Raw genomic sequence first — 25,198 nt, 5'->3', positions numbered from 1 at the left:
TTAGGATGGGGGCTTGTCTAGCTGCATTCACAATGTGCTGAATTATTGGTTGAATTGCAGCCCAAGAGGGGCTACACTACATTTCCTGATCCAGAATGATGAGATTCCTGGAAGCCAGGAACCTCATCAGCATAATTCAAGCCCATTTCATGGGCTCGTAATGGCGGATAGAGTATTTAGTGTTCATCTAGCAGAAGAAGAGCAACATTACCTAAAGCCAGCAAAAGGCTGACGGTGTACATCACCTTTTTAAATGAGTTTCTCTAGAAACAAATTTTAATTTATAAACCAACAATGCCAGAACTCGCTGGTATTTATTTACTATTGGTCAGGGCATGCGCTTGACATAAAGGATTTTGTCTTTTGGTGCAAGTTAATTTCAGACCCCTCACGTTAAAACAGGGATGTGAAATTCCTGAAAGCCCAACGCCCAGGAGATGTTGTTTGGGGTCAAGGGCAACAAGTGTTCATGTGAAATTTGTCCTTAGGACAAGTAGTCCCAACCCCCTGCAGCACAACCCCCTTGGCTGCCAGTTTGCAGTACCACATCATGGATCATGGAAGGTCATTGTCTGCAGTTAAATAAATATTTTTGTCCATATGTTAATTATGTTCAAACTTGTATTTATGTTTCATTAATTGAAAGCCTTTATTATTAGGGTGAGCGCTCTAAGTAAATGTTGTAAGCTCCGGCTGCACTAATGGCAGTGGTTCCAGTATAAAAATGTGTACACACGTTATCAACGTTTAGCAGTATGAGGCTAACAATAATGCTCCCAGAATCCTCTCTGATTTGATGCAAATATTTGCAGAAGCTTGAAAGCAAGATTCATGATTCTTTGCTTTCAAAATAAAATGTTCATAAAAAAATGAAAGCCGGAAAAAAAACATTTATCTAAACTACTGTTGAATTTCAGGTACCATTTCTTTGCAGCATTATTTAGTAACATGTGTTGATGCATGCTAGTATTTCCCAAAAATTTTCATAACGGAAAATCGGTGTAACCAGTTTCAATAAGATTATGGGAAACAAAAATAAACAAGCATTGGCAAACCCAGTTGGTTTGAAATTGGTGGTCAGCTTTTTAGGTCTCGCCTGGCGTAGGCTGCGCGCATGCGCAGTCTTGCTGGCGAGATTTAATGTTTATGGGATTTTTTAGTAAGGGGCATTAAGCCCCACCCCTCTTTCCCATTGGCCGGCGTCAACATTTATGGTAAACGGCGGCCAGCCATTGGGAAAAGTGACGTTTTCGCTTGGCTTTTTGAGCCGTCCCATTTGGACAGCCTCGCCTGCCTTCCTTCTGCTGCAAAAGGATTCTTATCTTTATGGGGCCAACACATGGCCCCATAAAGTTAAGAAACCTTTTAGCAGGCGAGGCCACGGCAGAAAAAGCCAAACGAAAACGTCATGGCGAGCGCTGTTTTTTAATTGCATTTTACTCGCGAATCCAAGACCACCTCCGCCAGCCTGACCAAGCTCCCCGCCGAGAAGAAACGTGTGTACTGTAAGTGTAAGGTGCCCAGAAAGCGGGGTCACGCCGGCCACGGGGCGGGCAGCACCAGCGGGGGCGACCAGCACGAAACTAGCAGCAGTGGCGACAGCTGCAGCAGCGGCCGAACCAGCCCCATAGTAGGCCCACTGGCCCCCACTATCTACCTGCACCTGGGCCGCTCCCTGGAGGAGATTTGGGAGGTGGACTCCCCGCGCCTGCCGGCCAGCTTCCCCCGCATCCATGTGCAGGGCGTGTCATGTGAGACCAGCCTGGCGGCTGGACGGCACCAAGCTCAGCACATCCTTCGGGTCAACCTGGACCCCGTGGTGCGCATCCGCCGTTTCCCCGTGGCCTGCCTGTAGCGCCGCGAATGGCTGTTTACAAACCTGAACAGCACTTTACCGACCGTCCTCGTACCCCCTACCTCATGGCCCCGGCATCCAAAGACAGCCCTCCTGCCGACCGTAAACCCCGACCTCACTGTTCTCTATCGGTAGGGTTGACTTTTGCACTAAATGTACCGCCATGCCAGCACTACCTTTTAGTCCAGCTGATTCGCTGTCTTCCTGGGTCAAGGCGATCCATCGCCCCGTGCTCGGAGTGTGACGAACTGGAATGTATAGACGTTGGTGCTATGTACTCATGCTGGGCTGAAACTGTAACGCGGACTCTTTCCACATGGATTTATGATACAAGTGCCTATGAACGTTGCTAGTTTTTATTTTATAAGCGCCCCATTACAGCGCCCGTAATGCTTGCATGCCAAGAACACCCCTCCCGCTTCCCAAACAGGATCGAGTCAAACCTCAACCAGCAGCGATGCCGTGGCTGTTTTCACTTTCTTTGTTCTCTATTTCCGAGCTCCTCCCTCCCCCAATCAGTCATGGGGCTCCAGCAGAGCAGCGAAGCCAGAGAACGGAGAAGGCGGGTTATGCAGCTGCTGCAGCTTGTCTCGGAGCATGGGACACTGGTCTTTGCCAGCTCCTTGCAGCTGAACCGGCTGTGGGATTATGTGTATTGGCGATTTTTAAGTTTTCTTGTGCTGCCACCCTCGGGTGGAGCACAGAGGCGCTCTTTGACGAGGCACATCCATGTGGGTTCTCACAACACACAGATGTAGGCACTCACTACCTCCGGCTGGTTCCTCCTCCTACCTCAGCTCCTCCTTCGGCAGTAGCAGGAAGCAGGAACCAGGGGCTGGGCCGGGCTTCTCTGCAGGCTGCAGCGCCTATCCTTCTGGTAGGCTACGTGGAGCAGACAGGTGCTCTGTGAGTGCCTGATCCGGAGCTGTGAGCACCAACTGCCAAGGAGCCCTTGCACCCCAAGAAATAGACCTGCGCATCTGGGCACCAAGAAGCCCCTGTACCCCGAAAGTTACACCTCTGCAAGAAGTCCCTGTAACATACAGACAGGCACGCTGTTGCCCTGAAGAACAGGTAAGGCTCGCCTGAGTAAGGATTTGTGCTTATTTTAAGTCCTAAAAACGGTTACTTTACTGTGTCTTAAACTATAACACCTTTAGCAGGAAGGCAGCTATGTGCCTTAGTGAGGCCATGCTTTGTTGCGCTATATAAATGCACTGATAAAGTAATTACACTTGGGCGCTGTATATAATGGAATGGCGGGGTGGGGTAAGTTTGGAAGGAGGTGCATTGGAAAAGCAGCGTGTTGTCTCAGAGCTGCAGGTGCACTAGGGGAGCTGTATGTGGTGCAGTGGCAGGGGTGGTGAAGTTAGGAAGGAGGTGCCTCAAAAGAGCAGCGTGTTGTCTCAGAGCTGCAGGTACACTGGGAGAGCTCTATCCGATTGAATGGTGGGGTGGGGTAACTTTGGAAGAAGGTGCATTGGAGGAGCAGCGTGTTGGGTCCAATTGCAGGTAGACTGGGGGAGCTGTATGTGATGGAATGGAGGGGCTGGTGTAAGTTAGGAAGGAGGTGCATTGAAAGAGCAGCGTATGGGTTCACAGCTGCAGATACACTTGGGGAGCTGTATATAATGGAACGGCAGAGGTGTACATTTTGGAAGGAGGTACACTAGAAGAACAGTGTGTGGTGTCAGAGCTGGAATCAAATGGGGGCTGCAGTCCAGGATTGAGATGCACTTGCAGAGCTGCGTGTGGGTCTTTGTGGCATGCCAGGGATGGCGCAGATCAGGATTCAGTCACACTGGCAGAGCTGTAAATTAGCCTCACAAGTACAATAGCAAGGCTTAGGATTGAGGGGCACTGGCAGAGCACACAATGGGTCTTCAGCACTAGGATAGTACGGTGTTCTTGTTTCATTACTGGAATTGTAGGAGTGTTGCAACAGTGGACTCAGGTGCTCGTTCCAGTACAAGAATAATAGGGTAAGATCGAGGCGCACTGGCGGAGCTCTACGTGTCTCTCTCCTGCAATGGTATTGAGCTACTAGCATTGTAATATAACAAATCTTTTATCTGTGTGTTGGTTTTGAAAATAGATAAATAAAAGGCATTGCCATTTACAATGTCTTTTACAATGCCAATAGCTTAAAACTTTGCAAATGCGAGACCGATTGCATTGCAAATGCTTGTTAGTTTTGGCATGGTTTTTCTAAAACCTTATTGGTGTGGGAGCTGCCGGGCCCTCACCATTAGACAAACATTGGCCAAAGCAAAAAATGTTTTTGGTCTCAAAAAGCACACATTGCCACAGTAGTTAGTTACTGGCACTGAACAAAACTACTTTGTGTGCCGATATGCTCCTTGTGAAAGAGCAGAATGTTGTCACTCACAGTGAAGCCAGCCAATACAGAGAGAGAGAGGGAGACAGAATTTTAATAAACGCAAACGGTCTTGGTCAACGCCAGACCAACTTAGGGGGCCCAATTTTTTAAAGAGTCTCAAAAGTGCACCCATGGTGTATGTCCTTGCATTAAGTGCAGCTATACAGCTTTCATGAATTCTCAAGAATTTACAGAAGTGGGACAAGAAATAGTACTCCTGGAAAATATGTGAACTGCATTTTAGCATGTGCAAATATACATGTGTAGATTTGCTCATGCGAAAATCTGAGTGTTTCCAAGTTTACTTTTCCTCCAACCACTCTTTTCCCAACTCTGGAAGGTTTATGTCTGCCATTGTCAGGAGTAAATTTCCAACATTTCCCAGTATGGTAAAAGATTAGAGACGAGTTGTTGAAAACCCTTAAAACATGCAAGTTAGTATTCTATCCCTGGAACTATTGCTTACCACTACCTTCAGCCCCAGTATGTAGATCTGCAGAAACGTGGAATCCTAAGGGGATTGCAAGTATTCAAACATTACTATGGTATGAGCCCTGATATAATCAGAGAGGCTAGATCAGAGCTCTTATACAATAAGATTGCTGCCATCATTTGTCGCCGCACTACATGGCACCAAAGGGACAAGTGGATTTTGTTGCAGGACAAGTAGATTTATGAAGCAACTTGCCCCATGGACAAGTAGATATTTTTTTATTAAATTCCACATCATAACTAAGGTCCCTGCTCTGCTGGAAGACCTCTGCCTTAACAGCAACATGTTGACAAAGGTGCGTGTAGCGTTCAGGTAATATTGTTGGTTGTTCTTCAAGAACTGCTAGAGCAGGTCTATGCATGCATCATGTTTAATTAAAAACCCTTTAGAACGAGGACATATTTCTCGTGCTGGCTAAAGCAGAACTGCAGGGTCACTTTTCCAAAGGACATTTTAAATATGAGCTTTAACTTTCAATAGTGGTAAATAGTGGTCAAGAGTGAAACGTAATAAGTGCATTGTTGTAGGAAACTGGGTTTTTGTTACAGTAGTCTCCCCCCACACCCCCACACAATCTTTGCCTGGTATTTGATGCAACCTTTTACTAAAGCGCACTGGGTTCCTGCTAACCATGTCCACAGTGCCAGTGTTCCTTCCCCCAAAACAAGTGGTCACTTGACCCCCAATTGGCCAGATCTTTAGCACCTCTGTAAGTCCCTAGTAAGAGGTATATCTGGTACCTAGGGCATAGGTACTCATCTGGTACCTAGGGCATAGGTACTCATCTGGTACCTAGGGCATAGGTACTCATGAGGGTCCCTAAGAACTGCAGCATATCTTGTGCCACCCTAAGGGAGCCTACTACTAAAATATTGTGTAACCCAATACACCCTTGGAGGCTTGGGTAAAACGTCTTGTCAAGTGAAGATGCCTACTGGGGATTTCTTTTGTATACACAGTTCTACTAAATTTAATGGATCAATTTAGAGAACCCAAAGCAGTGGCCTCAAATCAACTAAATTGTTTAAACTCAATTTTTAGAAAAATTGCAAAAGACCAAAACAAAACTGAAGCAGAACAAAACTAACACAAACCATAAAATAAAACAAAATAGAGATTAACATTAACATTTCACAAAGTCAAAACAAACTAAGACGTAAGGGTGTATTCTGTCTCTATAAAAATAATAAATAAATAGCACAAGACAATGGTATGAAAGACACTTCACATGAACAAAAATGACTGAGAAAATTAGCCTTTACAAAAATTCGTTCTCATTATCTTTTTTGTAAGAAACCATTTAATGTATGTGAACAAATTGCCATTCAACAAGTAGTGAAAGTGGGTTATAGTTGTTGACGTAGCGGTCTTATCTAGTAAGGTTTCAGGAAGACCATCTTCAGGACCTAAAATATATATGTAGACTGAAGAAACCTATTGAAAAATAATGAATCCAGCAAAAAAATATATTTGGTCAACCGGAGACATCCAAAGAAAAAAGATATACACCCAGGAGTGAAAACAGATACAAGATAATTGTGTGCAAATTGCCAACGTATATATTTTATTAAGCAATGTTCTAAGAAACATGGCTGCTTACCAAGAAAGAAAAATGAAAAAGGTGGAGACCATCACCCACCTAATTTGTGTCAAAAAAGTACAGCTGTGAACTAACTTACTTAGGGTATGATCATTTTGTGAGCTCATTATGAATTGGCTCAAAGTTAAGTGGCTCGATTCAATCTGTATAAGGTAACTCAATTACCATCCAGTTTCTGTAAAATGAAAAAGACTAGACTTAACTAGACTGAAAATGATGCATCATTTATGTTCAAAACTGACCAACAATGATATTGAGCTCAACAGAGATCCTGGATGCTAACTAAGATGATGATTAAGTGATGAGAACCCAAATCACACCAAAGCACTCAACTATCCATACTTATGTGGCCAGTCCCGGTAGTGTCAGGACTGTAAAGGCAAATTAGAATAGCAGCTACAATTGGTAATCTATTGGACCATGATTACAGTCATAGAAGGTCCTACTTAACAAAAATAGATCTAGTGCCCACTTATATAGAGGCAAATCTCGACATGAGACCGCCCGACGGGCAACTCATTAACTTTGTATAATCAACTTCCTTTCTTATCCGAATGAAACATGAAATTGCAAGCGTCCTGTTATATTGGAATATACAAATGCCTCACAGTTTACATTAACAGCACGCATAATTCAGCTTACTGAAGTAAAATAAATTAAAGCCGAGTATGTAAAAAAGAGAACCTTACTGTAATATATGCCGAGTAGCATATTCGTTGAATATTTAATGGGACAGTGCTTGAGCTGTAAAGGAACATAAATATGAAAACAGATAATGTACCTACTATATAAGTAATTACCTAGTCAAGACTCGGTACTGTGTCTGATCTACTTACATTTTCGTGGCTCTTGTAGCAGTCACTGATTGACGTCCCTTGGAGTAGCGGAGTTACTCCCCTGCAGCTGCAGTCTCACAAGAGGCAAGACTTGGTTCACCGACCTGCCGTCCACTGGGACTACTGACGCAGCAGTCGCCCAGGAAGAAGTAGCCGTACTCCTACAGATCAGATCCGCCCTCCCTCCAAGTATGGGGAAGCCAGGACCGACCTGAGCAGTGCAGCACCAATACTTGGGGTACATACCCCTTGCAGGAGCCAACGCTTGTTGTGTTCAGTCCAGATACCAATGCTGAGGGTAAACCGACCTGTATGTCGGGGACAGTGAGCCCCACATCATGATAGCCCAGCTGTCCTCTTTGCCCCTCTGGAGCAGAAACAAAGACAAAGAGTGAGTTGCCGGCCGCTGCCACCCGACCCCTCCAATCATCTCTTCGTCCACTCCCCACAGCCCGAGTCTGGAGTCTCCAGCAGTGAAATACAGTGCGATGGAAACAGTGTAATCTCCTTTAATCTATTGCATGATACTAATAAACGATTAGGCATTTTAATGTGTCAGAAAATCTGCAAGGCATTCTTTTCATAACATAAATTACCCATAATGATTCTCATGTTTGTGTATAATAAGATTGTATTGTAATATTTATATAGCAATTACTACCCCTATGTGAGGTGCTGAAGGGCTTGCCTACATGGGTAGCACAATACACTGTGTATTCTCTGGTAGGAAGTGTGCTGTCTATGCTTTGATCCAGTATTGGAAGTGTTTCCGTGTCATGTGAGTTTCACCGAGGTGGAGTTATTGTGTAATGGGATGTAGGGCTTAGCGTTGTAACGGAGGAAGAAGTGTGAGAGAAAGGCTTGCAGCTTATAAATTCTTTTCCATGGAAGGCTCACTCCAACTGGACTATGTCCAGTTGTAGTTTCTGTATCACATTTTGCCTTGGAGCCATCCAGCTAATAGCAGCATCCTAAGTGCATTACCTCCTTCCCTCCTCTCCGCCTCCCTAACAGTGCTCCAAATGACCACAGCACCTCACAGAGACCTAGGCCTCACGCTGTGCCAATGTATGGCTTGAACACAGCCACTATGGCTATTGTTTAGAAGTACCCTCTCATTGATTGCTGCATCATACTTTGGTGGTGGGAATGTGGCTAGCTCTGTATGTTACTCATCTGCTGAGACAGTCTTTCCACAGGTGCACTGCTGTTGTGTTTTCTGTAACTGTCAGATGATTGTGATGGAAACTTGTACTTCTGCTGCTACACCTATTTGAGTTCTATTTTGTTAATGTTCTGTGCGCTTGAGAAGCCTGCACGGCGAATGCATATTTAGAAGCTGTTCTGTCTTTCTGTAAACCAGCATTGGTAATGCCAATAGGTCTGGCTTTAAAGGAATTTTGTATGGTAATTTGAAGTTTTACACGTAAATAGCATATGTATTTGTGTGGAAGCAAAGAACTGTAGAAGAATATTGATGTAGGTTAAAAGGGCAGGTGTTAAGCCAGACCTAAAAATCCATGTAAGTTAATGACTGCACTCCTCTATCTGTACTGCTGTCAGAAAAAGACAAACATCATAAGTTATCTAAGACACCTTCATAGCATTACAATGTCGTGTGTGTGTGTGTGTCCCTGAAAGTTCAAACTTAAACACCTGGATAAGTAAACAAAATGAAAAAACCAAAGGAAATGATGGACGGAGTGTTGAACATTGCAAGCACTCACCCCCAGTCAACTGATCTGGGTTTAATCCATCACCATTCTTTAGCCCACTCTGCCACCCCAGTTCAGACAGCTTGTTTACAATCCACGGAGGACCTGGCTTGGCAGTTCGGGCTGGACTGTTCCCATGAGGCACAGGGTCAGACTGATTTGCATATGGCCATGTCTAAACTGGGGTGGCGTAGTGGGCTAAAGAACGGTGATGGATTAAACCCAGATCAGTTGACTGGGGGTGAGTGCTTGCAATGTTCAACACTCCGTCCATCATTTCCTTTGGTTTTTGCTTTGTTCGCCATAAGTTGGCAGGGTATGCTCAGACGTGAGTCCCTTGCTCACTTTGCCATTGGATTCAAGCAAGCCTGGCTGAAGACGGCTGAAATGCCAGAAACCGGTCCTAGGAAGCTTGTTTCCGGTCCAGGGAAGACATGGCTTGGCATTTCGGGCTGGACTGTTCCCATGAGGCACAGGGTCAGACTGATTTGCATATGGCCATGTCTGAACTGGGGTGGCAGAGTGGGCTAAAGAACGGTGATGGATTAAACCCAGATCAGTTGACTGAGGGTGAGTGCTTGCAATGTTCAACACTCCGTCCATCATTTCCTTTGGTTTTTGCTAAGTAAACAAAATGATCACAGCTGGTGGAGGGCAAGTACTCTTTTGTGGAAGCACACAACTTCTGCCTAATCATAACATGTACTCCTTATAACGATATGGATGTATAACAAAGTTTCTAAATGTAACAGATAATACACAGATTATAATTGATCATTTATTGCAGTTATCTGTTTGAGTATTATAAAACCCTAATAGAATGTTGCTTCTAAAAAAAAAAACATGTACTCTTGGCTCCCAACATGTGGGCAGAGCCACAGCTCCTCCCTAGTGGTACTCACACAATTATGCTGTCAAACCAGAACATAATGATTGGCATTGTCAATACTTGGAAAATTATTCTAATTTTTTTTTAATAGTCCACTTCGGTAGTAATCTAACCTTTGGCTGATGAAGCAAGCTTGAATAGTTTTCTAGTTTTCCATTTCTGTTAATTAGTTTTCAAATGTCCAGAGTTTAATTTAGTGTCATCTTATACAGTGAATAATGCAGATGTGTTCTCTGATTATTCCATATTTAGGCAGCTGCATTGGTAGAAGAAGAAACCAGACGATATCGCCCAACCAAGAACTACCTGAGTTACTTACCAACCCCAGACTACACTGCATTTGAAGTAACAATATTACATTTTTTTAAATGTCCGTTGGCATGTATCTGATCTACAAATATTTGTGATAAATGGGTTTGATAAAATGGTCTGTTTTTCTTGTATAGTAAGAAGGAATAGACAACCAGAAACTGTAAATCTGTATTTTCTGTTTTGCAGTGTTTAGGTGCGCTAGCTAAATGTTATATTTTTTGTGTGTCATGTTGATGTTTGTCTTACCATGGATGTAGTGAACCGATATTTTAGTTTGCTTCTTGAAAGTTTATTTACAAAGATTTGTATTTGCAGCAGCTAAGCAATGAGTTAGAATAGGGTATACTGACTTGGTGTGGATAAAACATCCGTTTATCCTATTATGTATAGTCTCAGACTATTTCTTGGGTGTTTTAAAACACCTTGTCATGCCTCCAAGAGACTGTGCTACGAAACTTGCACTAAAGTGTGATAGCACAAAATTAGTTCTGCATTAATTTGCCAATGTGTAAGTGTTAGATCTGGGGGTCTCTAGTTGGCAGAGGTAGTTACCACTGTCCAAATACGGACCCTTACTTCTAGTCAGGGTAAGGGGATACACTCTTTAGATAACCCCTGCTCACCCCCTTGCTAGCTTGGCACGAGCAGACAGGCTTATCAAAGGCAATGTGTAAAGTATTTGTACCAACACAGTAACACAGTGAAAACACCACAAATGGACTCCAAACCAGTGTAGATAAATAAAGTACTTTTATATAAACTACACAAGACCAAAACGACAAAAATCCAACATACACAGTTCAAGAATATGGTTTCAAAAAGAGTTCTTAGCTTAGCGACACAATCCTTCACCTTAGCGTCAATTTTAGCCAACAGTACCTGGTGATGCAATAAAAGTTCTTAGCGGCGCTCAGGTGTTAAAAAAACGAGCAACAGCGTCAGTCCTGAGACCCTGGGGAGGCGAGGCGACAACCCTGCTGCACGCAGCGGGTGTGGGCGACGAATCCGGTCTGTATGGGGAGTGAGGCGATACTTGTATGGATTCCAAGGCGTAGCTTTTCCGGTAGAAATTTACTCTCTAAGGCACGATGCGACAAAATTCGGCCCGCTAACGAGCGGGGCGACAATTTCACCAGAGATGACCTGGGTTGGCTCTGCGACGATATTCGCAGCGATAAAATTTGGCACGCTAACGAGCGGTGCGATGATTTTGGCTGGCTCTGTGACGATCTCACCCAGCGGCGGCAGGCTCTGCGACGATGTTCGCAGCGATACACTTTTGCCCGCTGACAAGCGGAGCGGCGGAAATTTTCTCGCTAAGCCGGCTGTGCGTGAAAAAGTGTAGATCCTTTGCTTCTTTCTTCTTGGTCAGCTTCCCAACAGTAGGCACAACTTCCAGAGGACCCACAATTGGATCAAGCACTCTAGGAAGGGCAGAGTTCAGGGGGAAGCTGGGGGTGAAGTCCTTTTGTTCGTGGGACTTCTTAACAGGAGGCCAGCTCTTCTCAGGCCCTTGGAGATCTCTTCAAGCAAGGGGACACAGCAACAGCAAAGTCCTTCCCTTCTCCTTGGCAGCAAAGCAACTGCAGGTCAGCCCACCAACACACAGCAGGACAGTCCTTCCTCTTCAGTCTTCCAGCTTTCTCCTTGGCCAGGCTGATCTAATTTTCTGTAGTCTGGGTCCCAATACTTGTACCCCAAAATCCTTTGTCCTCTGTAGGCAGAGGGGCCTTGGCCTAGTCAGAACCAGTTCTGGCCAGTCCTGGAGCACTCTGTTTACTTGGTTTCTTCTTTCCTTTGAGAGAGAGGGGCAGGGTCGTCAGCCGCCCAGCAGGGGGTGGAGCCAGCATTGTGGAAGGCAGGCACAGCCCTATTCAAGCCCAGGTGCTACTCCTCCTACCCATCTACAGGGGGATTTCCCTATTCAGCCCTGGGCTGACTCATCCAGCCCCTGGGAGCCACCCCTGCCCCTGTCACTCACAAACCAGACAGTCAATTCACAAACAGGCCAAGGCACACAAAAAGGGCAGAAAAGGAAAACAGCCACCTTCTAAAAAGGGCTGTTTTCACACACAGGATTTAAAAAACATCCTTCCTAAAAGATGTGTTATTAAATTCTGACTGCAGGGATACCAGACTTTAGCTTTCTATCTTGCTCCTATGGGAAGATATGCAGGTAAACATTATACTCCGCATTCCCCATTATAGCCTATGGGCAAAATAGCCTTTCAATAGTGAAAAACGAAAATGGCTGTAATTCACTACCAGAGCATGTAACCTACACCAATACATGCTCTACCTTTCACATACACTGCGCCCAGGGGGGTACCTAGGGCCTTCCATAGGGGTGTCCAATGTGTACAGAAAGGGAAGGGTTAGGCCTGGCCAATGTGGACACTGGTCAGGTCAGCATGGCAGTTAGCAACTGCACCCAGGCACTGCAGTGGCAGGCCTGTGACACCATTTTAGGGCTACTCCTGTGGGTGGCACAATCAGTGCTGCAGGCCCACTAGTAGCATTTGAATCCCCAGCCCTGGCACACACAGTGCACTTTACTAGGGGCTGACAGGTGAAACGAATATGTCAATCATGGATAACCAATTACAATAACAATTTACCTAGGGAGCACTTGCACTTTGACACTGATCAGCTGTGGCAAAGTGCCCAAAGCATCTAAACCAGCAAAAATATGAAATCCAGCATAGCGTCAAAAATACAGGAGGTATTTTTAATTTTATTTATTTATATATATTTATAAAGCGCGACAGCTACTTCCAACGGAAGTGTCCCGGCGCTAATGTCCTACAGGCGCAAGAGATTGAGCAGAGAGCGGCCTGAGCCAATCTCTAAGGTAGTCTGAATAGCCAGGTCTTCAAAGCCTTTCTAAACGGGAGTTCCTTGTCAATGAGTCTGAGATCATTAGGTAGATTGTTCCATAACATGGCTGTTTTCACGGAAAACGCACGTCCACCTGTCCTCGACTTTCTGAACCTAAGGATAATCAAAAGATTTTGTTTGCTGGATCTAAGCGTTCTTGGTGGAAGATATTTCTGCAGTCTCTGTTTCAGATACCGAGGGCCTACCCCTCTAGAGGCTTTATGAGTTAAACACGATGGCTTTAAACTGCACTCCTTTCGCTACTGGCAGCCAATGGAGGCTTTCCAAATGCGGCGAAATGTGATATCGTAAAGGCACATTCCTCAAAAGTCTGGCCGCAGCGTTTTGGATACGCTGCAGCCTTCTCATCAGGAAATCTGGGAGGCCAATGTAAAAAACTGTTAGCATAATCAAGTTGGGAAGTGATGAGGGCTTGTACCACTGCCTTCCTACAGTTCATAGGAAGGAAACGTAAAAATCTTCGTAGTGTCTTCAATCTCCAAAAACACAGAGAGGAGATATGCGTGATTTGTGCCTTGCCAGACAGTTGCGAGTCAAATCTGACCCCTAAGTTCCTTACCACCGGTACCGGTACCGGTATCGGGGGTGGATTCAATTCTACTGGCCACCACAACTCCGTCCGTGGAGGGGTAGGTTGATTGAAAAATAGGACCTCAGTCTTATCAGTATTTAATTTAAGACAATTTTCGGTCATCCAGGTAGAGATGTTTAGTAGGCATTGTTTAAAATTAATGAAAGCTGTGTCGTCATGTTCCTTGAAAGAGAAGATTAGCTGTGTGTCGTCTGCATAGGAGACAACTCGCACACCCCATTTCTCAATGATTGCAGCAAGGGGCGCAAGATAAACATTAAAGAGCGTCGGACTGAGTGCCGAGCCCTGTGGCACCCCCTGCGCCAAGGATCTGGAGCTAGAAACATGTGGGTGTAAAACCACCTGTTGAGACCTGCTTTCCAGGAAAGATTGAAACCAATTCAACACGGTCCCCGTCACTCCTATCCCAAGTAGTCTGTTTAGGAGGATTTTGTGGGAGACCGTGTCAAACGCTGCCGATAAGTCCAATAGTACCAGCATAGCACAGCTACCCTGATCAAGGGTTTCACGGATGGATTCAGAAACTTCAAGTAGGGCGGTTTCCGTACTGTAACCGGCCCTAAATCCTGATTGTGAGTCATGTAAGTGATTGTTAGATTCGAGGAAGTCTGAGAGTTGTCTCTGGACTTCCTTTTCCAGGACTTTTGCGGGGGCTAGCAATAGGGAAATAGGCCTAAAATGTTTCAGCTCCGAGGGGTCTGCATCCTCTTTTTTTCAGGATGGGGCGGACCAATGCCTTTTTCCAATCAGATGGGAAAATACCAGTTTCTAAAGAGGAATTCCACAATGCATTCAAGGTATCATTCAGAAGAGGTGCTAAAAGTTTAAAGATTCTGGCCGGACACGGGTCAAGGGGAGAGCCAGAGTTGATTTTCAAAAGTTCCGTCAGAGAGGCTGCCTTCTCAAATCTGCGAAAAGTTGACCAGTTATCTACTGTACTGATCAGAGGTATCACCTGATTTTCAGTTGAGGGAAAGGTGGAATAGATGGTCAGAATTTTATCCTGAAAAAAGACGGCCAATTCCTCACAGAGATTCAAAGAGGGTGAAATGGAGCTCTTTAAGGCCTGAGGTTTCAGGAAGCCCTCTACTATCCTGAAAATCTCTCTGGATGGATTGTCCGCATTCAGGATTTGTTTAGCCATATACTCTCTTATCACCTTACGTTTTAGTGTATGGAATTCTTTTAGGGCTACCTTATATACTACTTTAGCAGTAGGTTCATATTTCTTTCTCCAGACTCGCTCGAGTCTCTTACATCGGCTCTTTTCACTACGGAGCTCCGTGTTAAACCAAGGTGCTGATGGTTTATTCCTGACCACTTTGCATGATTTAATTGGAGCCGATTTATCTAAGGCTGCCGTAATCCATGCACTAACAAGGGAGGTATCCAAGTTAGGATTCCCAGTCAATTTGGGGGAGGTATTAAGTAGTTCATCACTCATAGATTGAGGCGTAACTTTCTTCCAATTTCTCCTGTACTCTGTCACAGGCCTGCTGAGGTTGCACTCACACTTCAGACTCAACCTAAACTGGACCATCATATGGTCAGACCATGTAACGGGAAGCAATTCTTCCATCTTTAGAAGAGGATCACTGGTGAAGAGAAGGTCTAAGGTATGGCCTGCGCAATGAGTGGGGGACAATACTTTTTGCGCTAAATTCAAACTCTTTAGGGAGTCTTCTAATTGATTGGCTAGAGGGCAGCTTGCATTGTCCATATGCACATTAAAATCGCCCAACACGGTGAAGTTAGAATAACGTAAGGACAGGTTAGCAATGCAGTCAAATAGCGCTGTCCAGTAAGTGGCCAGTGTGTTCGGGGGTCTATAAATCAATAAACCTGCCATCGAAGATCTGTTGGAAAATTTAATATGAAAAGCCATGGCTTCAGTAGGTCCCAGGCCTTCAATTTTCATATGAGTCATGTCCCATTCTTCCCTTAGAATTATTGCAAGCCCTCCTCCTAACCTATTGTCTGCTCTATTTACATTGACCAACCTATAGCCCATCGGGACCGCTCAGTAAATATCCGGGTTTGAGCATTCTCTAAGCCACGTCTCTGTCAAGAATAGTATGTCCCACTTGTGAATCTCCAGTAGTAGCCAAATGTCCATAGCGTGTTTAGGGAGGGATCTACAATTAATCAGGCCGGCCTTGATCAGCTGGCCATGCCTCAGATTTTGTGGGGGGCCATCCCGAGACCGTAATGCCTCCCTTTCATGGATCATAGCCTCCCTCCTGACACAACTATTTAGCTGATACATACAAGACTCACAGTGAAATCTGGTATATCCTTTGCCTATAGATGATATAGTGTCAGGAACAAAACACATAGGCGCGACACAGTGAGGCTGTGAGAGTGCGAGCAGTTGGTCTCTCGTCCAGGACCTGATCAGCTGGGGAGGGGGTCGGGCAGCGTTACTGGCACTGAGCGCGGTCCGAGCGCAGACGGGCTTGCCTTAGGCGCGACCGCGCCAGTGCCACAGAAATAGTCTTCCTGGCAAACTAGACCGCCCACCAGACTTCCCCCCCCCCCCCCCCAAAATGGCCGCCGCAAGTTGGAGGAGCCCGATTTCACAGGAAGAGCGCCTGTTCGGGACTAAAAGTGGTTGCGAGTAAGTTTTAGCAGCATCAATTGACTAATAGTAGCTCACATATAAAAAACTGACAGTCAGGGACTGATGTGCAAAAGTGCGTATTACAATTAAAAATTAAAACAACAGTAATGAATGCAGTCGCCTCGTGACAGGCGATTCTATCACAGGAGTGTAAACGCTATCCTGCTCTCAGCTCAAGCCTCAAGAGCAAGTGGACGCTGCGCGACCGCGCCAGTGCCACAGAAATAGTCTTCCTGGCAAACTAGACTAGACTAGGAGGTAGAGGCAAAAAGTCAGGGGAAACCACGCCAAAGATGCCAGGTCTAATAGTAAGTAAGTCACTAGTTTTCAAACAAAAGAATTAGATGTCTCAATTCTCAAACTTTAAAAATTTTTTTTATTCCAGCTGTAGTCAAAATGTTCCGCTACAACCAACACGTTTTGTCCCTTTTTACAATCTGTCTTATTTTATTATCCCCTCTAATCTTTTAATTTTGGATAAACAAACTCTTGTTCTAAACCAAAAGGTAGTAGTTTTCTGGAAAAACAATTTTGGCTTAAAAATACCAGTTTTCTTTTTTAAGTATATGTAGGTTTGGTGACCTGACATCAACTCTTTCTTCACGTACTCCAGTGCGCAGCAGCTTCAAATGGACAGATTCTGCATCGTATTCCTGTGTAATACAATTGCATGCAAAGATGATCTTTTTAATGCCAGTGATGACCACCATTATTCCAGGTGTGGACTCATTGCAAACAATGTCCACAATGACAACCACCATACCAGAGCTACCAGTGTGCCAGTGCTAGGCTGTACAATGCCAGGAATTTCCACAGTATCTCAAGATTGACCATTATTATGCTATGGATTTCCCTTATTATGCCATGGTGTAAGAAAGTGGCTATGTATATACTGCACCAAAGTAAGGTTCAGTGTGCACAGAGTCCCCAGTCCCCAGAGGTTTGGCAGAGGCTAAAGTTAGATATAACCTTACTCTCTAAATTGGTAGCATGGTTGAGCAGTAAGGCAGTATCAGAGGACAGTGTAAAGCATTTGTTGTACACACTCAGTCAGCAAATGGTCTCACACACTCAAGAACTGAACTCTAAGCCAATTGTTTTGTATATAAAAATATATAGTAGTTTTATTTTAGAACCAACAATAGGTATCAAAATACTTTCTCAGAATAAAATGCTGTAGTTGTATACTTTCAGTAAGCAATAGACTCTTAGATGCAATAGTTACAGTTGTTGCAATAGGCAACACAATTCAAACACAATTATAACATTGAGCTCAATGGGACTTTTTAAGTAAATTCAATTTCAATTACTTTGTGTATGATTTTCTTACTCGGGGTTGGATCTTGGATTCAACCCTGGTGCATTTCCTGTAAACAGTTGAAAGAAATCGTTTTTGTTACACAGGCGATTTTTAAGGAATATTTGTAAGTTTCAAAAATCGACACTTCGAAGAATTTCTGGTAAAAACCAGGCAATGTTATCCTATGGAGGAAAATCAAGTTATCGGTAAGTACGGTTGTAATTACTTCCCAGGGTCAGTGCTGGGCACCAAGATCCAGCACTGGGATCTCTACTGATAACAGGTGAGTAATTTCGTTTTCGTTGATCGGCTGATTTTTAGTGAATATTTTAAAGTTTCAAAATTCGACCGGGTTAGGTAGGTACAGTTGTTACACCCTCAGCGGCACAGCGGCAGCCGGGTGCAGAGAGAGTTAGGCTCAATGTTGGCCTATGGCAGGCAGGGGGCCTTTGGTTGGTGGCTGCTAGCAGGCAGGCCACGCGGCTGTGGGAGCTGGGCTCCTGGTCACTCACTCGGGGCAAGTGGGGAAGAAAATAGGAGAGAGGTTGCACTCCCAGGGGCACTCGGGCGGCTGGTGCAGGGTGCTTTTGAGCCGTCGGGCGCTCAATGGATTTCAATGGAGAAGCTACAAAACGAACAAAGACTGCAAGCTCGGGTACGAAGATTCTTCAGGTGTGACCACCACTTGGAGAGGTAAGTTGGAAAGCTGTAGGTTAGGTAGGCACAGGGGGCTACAGGGCGCCGGGTGCAGGGGTGTCGTTTCGCGTCGGGAAATCATACCCTCAGCTGGTCGCGGTTGGAGGGGTCCCTGGTTCTGAGGCTGCAGGCGTCGTCAGGAGCGTCGAGGTGGGTCCTTGGGTGCTGGATTCTTGGTCAGTCACCAGGGCGACGTCCTCGTGGTCTTTTTCCACTCCGGCACAGGCCAGGCTTGGTGGGTTCAGAGTGTGCAAGAGTCGCGGTTCCTGGTTGGCACCAGGGGCTTATTACTTGCTTTGAGCAGAACCACTGCTCGTGGGAGTCAGAGTCTTTTAGAGTCACAAGGCAGTCAGGTCCTCTGGGGATTTTGAGGTTGCTCACCACTGGAGATGCCGGGTTTTAGCAGGTGCAGGTTCGAGGTTCGACAGGGCTGGGGCCAAGTCAGTTGGTGTCTTCCTCTTGTTAGCAGCTGCATGGTAGGTCTTCTTTCTTCTTGCTTGTTTCGGATTCGGGATCTAAGGAAGGAAGGTTCGGGGTGCCCCTAAATACTACATTTAGGGGCGTTACAGGTAGGTAGAGACCAGGGACCAATGGGTCCCCTCTCTGGGGTGGGTACACCCCCTATCCTGCCATTCTCTAGTGGGAGGGGGGCAGGAGCCTAGTCCTGAATGGGAAGGGCTCCCCATCTTCAAGATGGCGAGAGCACGGAGATGTGCTTCACCTCGCCTCCCCCACCTGAGGGGTTGGGTTGGCAGAGGCTTTCCCTCCAGGCTTCCCACCAGAGTGGGGGCTAGAACCGGTGGGGACCAGTTGTTGAGTACAGCAAGTGGTCTGGGGAGGCTCACTAAGGCAGCATGCCTTTGAAGCTACCCCCTGCCCATCCTGGGGGAGGAGAACTAGCACATCGCCCAGGACGTGCATTGTTGCAGGCCCAGGAGAGCGGATGGCTCTCTACCCAGGGGTCCAGCAATATGTCTGCTGGGTGGCAGCATAGGCAGCCTCTCACACAGGACGTGGATTGTAGGTTAGGCTCAGGGGGCAACTCTAAGTTGCCCTCTTTCGTGCATTTTACATTAAATCCCACACTGGCATCAGTGTGGGTTTAATGTGCTGAGAAGTTTGATACCAAACTTCTCAGTCTTTAGTGTAGCCATCATGGTGCTGTGGAGTTCGTGTTGACGACCTCCCAGCACCATATAATCTTAATGGCAGCACTGCACTTACAGTGCCCCGGAATGGCCCTGGGTACTTTAGGGGTACAGGGCTCGTGCCCCTGTACCCTCACCACTGGCATAGTGCACCCAGCTAGAGGGGTGACTGAGGTATGCCAGGGCAGTGTGTTTGTGGGCATGGCCCACAGGGATGTGTGCCATGTCGACTCTGTTTTGTTCTGCACCAAGATACTCAGACTGCAAAGGCAGTGTGTGTGTGTGTGTGTGTGTGTCAGGGTACAGGGCCTCTAAGGGTGGCACAAGAAGTGCTGCAGCCCTTAGGGGCTTTCTCTGGTCACAGGGCCCTGGGTACCTAGGGTACCATTTACCAGGGTCTGGCATGTGGCCAGAGATGCCAATTGGGTTTAGGCTTCATGCAGTTTTAGGGAAGGAACACAGGCTCTGCGCACCTGATTGGCAGGCGCCCAGGGCACACTCAGTCAAAGTACATCAGCAAGTCAGCAAAAATGTGTGGGCATACCATGCAGGAAAGATGGCTCTTTCTCACACATGGGAGCCTTTGATTGGGCTAAGAAAGCCACAATACGCCATAGTCCCTATTATGCCAGGATTGGAAAACATGAAAGCCCTCAAAGTCCCAGTTGGACATCAATATGTCAGGCGTGGTCACCATTATTCTTGGAATGGGCTCCATGTGAGTGAACTACTCAGCACTTGGCAAGGCACAGGTGAAGCAATCCTTGTGGTTTTATTAATATAACCCCTCCTCCCCCACTACATGTCGTATTTAAGTACTGACTGCACATTTACATTTATGAACTTGTGCTTCTTGCATTTATTTGTAATTGCATATGTATAGCATATAACGTTTGCTGTATAATTGTTTGATAGTGCATCAGTAATTAATATGTACGTATTCATATGGTTTATATCATGTGACCAAATCCAGTGATGGCACAAAGAGAATAATATGTTAATTGTTGCATTGTACATCATTTTGCAAGAGCCCTTCCCTTTGCAAAATAATCAGAAACGTGTTTTTAAACTTGGTACTGACCATTATTAGGCAGAGCGGAATCTTTCACTTCCTGTGAGACTTATGGGACTTTGTTCATGCAAGCTGTAGCTGTAAACATCCTTGGGAAGATCATAGGCTTCTCGGATACAACCTGGCCTCATTGGCTTACCCGGGAACGTCATCACTAAAATGCTGGGAGAACAACCTTCTGAAAGTACAGAACAGACCTCTTCTTCAGCAAAGGTATATAAGAAAATAATGTACTGTGCTGATAATAGGCTCAAAAGATTAAAGAGTCCTGCAACCTAGCTGCTAGCGAAAACAACATCAAACCCTCACAGGAGCTATGTGACAACCTCACCCTCTTCTTCCACAACAAGACCGCAACCATATACAGAAACTTCAAACCCCAAGCCACACCTATGGACTTCCTTGACCGATACGCCACCACTGTAACCGACACGAACCCTACACTGACCACCTGGAAAATCCTCTTCATCCAGGACAACACCTCCACCATGAAATCCATTTTTTCCTGCCTAAATTGTGCCATGCCACTCACTTATCCCCGTGTACCTTAGAAATCTTTGGACCTGCAGTTGGCTAATGGTGTTCCAGCGTCTCCCCTCAACAATCTGTGTCTCGTGTATGGCCCCTCTCAACTCTCTGATCCCCTTCTTCCTAATAACTATGTATTAAGACAGTACTTAGAGTTTTTGTGCTGCCCTTTTTTTATCTACAAAACAATATTTCAGTTGAAGTCCTTCTTCTTTTCAGTTGAAGTGCTTCTAAAATATTGCGCACTCTGCTTGCTGTTATCCTGATTTAAACTGTTAATTCTCTGTGCCCAATCGCTGATATTTACTCACTCTAAAGAGTTGGTGCATTTCATTTTTTCCATTCAATTAAGCCTGCCTGGTATGTAACATGCTTGCCAGGGAAACCCCTGCCACTTACTTACTTCAAAGCTTCTTGGTTAGGATCAAGTTGTGTTGAGAATAATCATAAAACGGCATTAGTAAATCCATGCACAAGTTACTTTCACAGTATCATAAAATTGTATGTGAGGAGAAACTGCTCCGAAGTGTGTATACTCCTCTGTAACACTAACCAGTAGTACGGCATTACATAACTAGTTAAATCAAACAAATGTAACTTGTTATGTGCCCAGACTTTCAATAGTACCCCCTGTTTGTACCCTTTAAATTGTAGTTTTTCAGTTTTTTTACAAAGTTATACATTAGCTGTGTGTGTTTTCTCTAAAAAGTGTGTGAAAAAGTTTGTTATTCTCCCACATCTAGTGCTTGATTTATGTTCAAGCACCCTGGTTTTGATTTTCCCTCCTTTTTATATCCTCATAGCCTAAATTGCAAAGACCAGACAGGAGGTACGGTACGTCCTGGTCTCTGCTCCCTACTAGATCTAAGGACCATCTCGGGAGTTTGTGATCATGTGTTCTGTGCACATACGTTGCACAAGCCTTACTTTGACAGCTTCATGTCTAATATGTTTTCCCCTTTTTAAGGAAAATAGGGTTATGTAAATCAGATGTCTATAGTAAGAACAAACACATGTATATTGATTGATTTGTTGTATATAGTGGAAAAGATTTTGATTTAATTTTAGATTGTGGAGCCCTCCTAAACATGTGAAGCAGTACTTCCTTATTGTTTTTGCAGGCTATATGTGTAGGAAGCTGGCTTTGTATATACTATACCAAAATGAGGTTTAGTGTGCACAGTCCAGTCGAACCCCAAAGTAGGCAGAAGTAAAAGTACCTTACACTCTATTTGTAGTAGTGTGGGCAAGCAGTATGGCTTTATCAGAGGGTAGTGTTTAGCATTTTTTGTACACACTCGGACAGCAAATGATGTCACACGCTCAAAAACTGAACTCAGACCAATTTGTTTGTAGTAAAATATTATTTAGTCATATTTATTTTCTAGAACCAAGCAGCAAGCCTGGTACAGGTAAATGTAAATGATACTTTTCCTTGGCAGGTTGAACAATACAATCAAGCTGAATGAAAATGACTGTTAAAGGTTTGTAAATACTTTGTGGAAATTACTGTTAGATAACTTTTGATTACTTTTCAAAACTTTATGGATGAGTTTTTCTACTCAGTGTGATATACCTAGATATCACACTGGGACACTTCCGAAAACGTACGTAAAGCAGTTTTTAGATTTTTGCAGTTTTTCAAGCTTTCGTACAAAACAAACTCCACACTTAAAACAATTTTCAGAAGAAAGTAGTCCATGCAGTCTTATGGAAAGAAATATGGTTATTATATTTTTATTTATTTTATCAATTTGTAGGGCGCAACAGCTACCCAAAAAGGGTTTCCCGGCGCCTTGTCACAGCTAGAAATTGAGGGAAGAAAAAGAGGGAGGTGGCTGTTGAGTGAATTATTTTTCAAACAGCCAGGTCTTGACAAGCTTTCTAAACCTAAGATAGTTTCCTTCCTTTCGGATACAGGGGGGGAGCATGTTCCAGAGGGAGGGTCCCAGGTAGGCAAAGGATCTGCCACCTGTTCTTGCTCGTTTAACCCTTGGTATGCAGAAACAGGCTGCCGTCTGCGACCGGAGGTTTCTCTTTGGCGTATAGAGGGAGGCAAGAGATTGGAGGTATTTTGGTGCGGTACCCGCTTTAATCCTGAACATATAGTTTAGGGCTTTGAAGTGGATTCTGCTTTCGATCCTGAGCCAATGAAGATTCTTACGGTGGTTCGAAACTCCGGCGTTTTTCGGAATATTACAGAGTAGCCTGACTGCTGCATTTTGCGCTACCTGTAGTCGTCCGATCACAGATTTGTTTGCGCCCAGGTACAGGATGTTGCCGTAGTCAAGCCTAGATGTGATAAGGGCATTGACTACGGTCTTTTGTGTTGACACAGGCAGCATCCAGAGGATCTTCCTCAACCATTTCACTATGGTGAGACATAGGCTGGTTACTTTACTGGCCTGTTTGTTCATGGATAAGGAATTGTCCAGAATAAACCCCAGGTTTCGGGCGTGGGCCACCGGGGTAGGAAGTGCGCCCATCTGATCAGGCCAATGTGCTGGTTTCCAGAGATCTTGATCTTTTCCCAGAATCAGTATTTCCGTCTTGTCACCGTTTAGTTTTAACTGGTTTTTTGTCATCCAGTTCAAGATTTTTAATAGTCCTTCCTTAAGTAACGAAGGGGAGTGAGGACAAGATTCAGAAAGAGAGAAGATGATTTGGGAGTAGTCAGCGTAGTTCATAAGCGTTAGACCTGATTTTTCAACAAGGTCGGCCAGAGGTTTTAGATACATGTTAAAAAATAAAGGGCTAAGGATGGACCCCTGGGGAACTCCATGCGATGCAGGTAGGGTGTCTGAGACGGCTTGTGTAGATGCGATCTGGAAAGTTCGATTGGCCAAGAAGGATCTGATCCAATCCAAAGCCTTTCCTCGCACACCATTAGTATATAGCTCTTTAATAAGAGTATCATGGGAGATGGTGTCGAACGCCGCACTTAGGTCCAATAACACGAGCGCGACCGTGTGCCCTTGGTCGAGAAGCTTTCTGATGTGTTCAGTGACACCAAGCAGGGCGGTTTCTGTGGAGAAGCCAGCCCTGAAACCAGATTGCGAAGAGTGGAGTAAAGAATTTTCTTCTGTAAAAGTGGCTAAAGCAGAGTGTACGTGTCTCTCTAGACATTTAGAAAAAGCTGGGAGCAGAGATATTGGTCTATAATTCGCCAGTATTTCTGGGTTTGCGGTTGGCTTTTTCAGAAGGGGTGTCACCATGGCGTGCTTCCATAAGGCTGGGACCGTAGCTAGGTCGAGGGATGAGTTTAGGAGATTAGCAATGATCTCCAATGAGTGGTCATCCAGTTTTTTAATGATTCTGATAGGGATGGGGTCCCTGGGGGAGCCGGATTTAATAGTTTTAAGAATTCCTTTCAGTTTATCTATTGAAAGAATAGGCCAGGATTCCAGTAAATTTTCACCCAAAAAAGTGGGTATAGAGTCAGAAGGAGGGGATGGTTCTGAAACAGAAATTTTTGCCTTAATGTCTGAGATGATTTTGTCAATTTTCTCAGTAAAAAAGCATGCTAGCGCCTGGCATTGTTGTGTGTTTAATGGTGGAGCAGCAGCTGTAGTGTGTGCGCCAGCCAGTTCCTTGACTTTGGAAAAGAGAGTTTTAGGCATGTTGGTGGCTTCAACAATAGTTTTTGAGACAAAAGCAGCTCTTGCTTTTGTACAGGCAGTGTGATAAAGATTCCTGGCTTCTTGGTAACTCCTTTTAGCATTGGGGTCGTACTTTTTACGCCATTTACGCTCTAGTGCTTTGCATTTCGATTTTACAGTCTTGAGGTTATCATTAAACCATGGAGCTGGAGGGCGATGTCCACTCCCTTTGGTACAAGTAGATGGCAGACATTTGTCGGCTGCATTGCTAAGCCAATTATACGCTTCAGTTGCTAAGCGATCCATGTTGGAGTTAAGGCTAGGAGGGTTTTGTTGTAGTGCCGAGTTTAATGCTTCGATGTCTACTAATTTCCAATTTTTTCTGCATGAAGCGTGAGTATTTTGTTGCAAGCTGTGGGAGGGTGGAAAAATAATGCTGAAATTAATAAGATGATGGTCAGACCAACCAGAGGGCAAGGTGGCAATACAGCTAAGTTCCCTAATGTTGGATATTATGGGGTCCAACAGGTGGCCCGCTATGTGAGTAGGGCTAGAATTTATGAGGGACAGGTTTAGAGCCTTAAGGTCTTCTAGCACGTTAGAACATAAGGGGATGGTGGGATCTTCTAGATGCAAGTTTAAATCACCCAACAAGGAAAAATTGC

The 25,198-nt window shown here is 44.9% G+C and overlaps 1 protein-coding gene across 1 annotated transcript in view; it reads left to right on the top strand.

The window, feature by feature from the left end:
• BCAS2 (BCAS2 pre-mRNA processing factor) overlaps positions 1-25,198 on the top strand; it is a 100,912-nt gene that overhangs the window by 5,434 nt on the left and 70,280 nt on the right. Inside the window, exon 2 of the mRNA XM_085620059.1 lies at positions 10,021-10,113. Coding sequence (XP_085476185.1) covers positions 10,021-10,113 — 93 coding nt within the window. The remainder of the gene's footprint in view (positions 1-10,020; positions 10,114-25,198) is intronic.

The sequence above is a fragment of the Triturus cristatus genome, chromosome 7 (genome assembly GCF_964204655.1).
Source record: "Triturus cristatus chromosome 7, aTriCri1.1, whole genome shotgun sequence".
Classification (NCBI taxonomy): domain Eukaryota; kingdom Metazoa; phylum Chordata; class Amphibia; order Caudata; family Salamandridae; genus Triturus; species Triturus cristatus.
The sequence above is the reverse complement of the archived record's forward strand: the minus strand, read 5'-3'. Positions and strand labels throughout refer to the sequence as shown.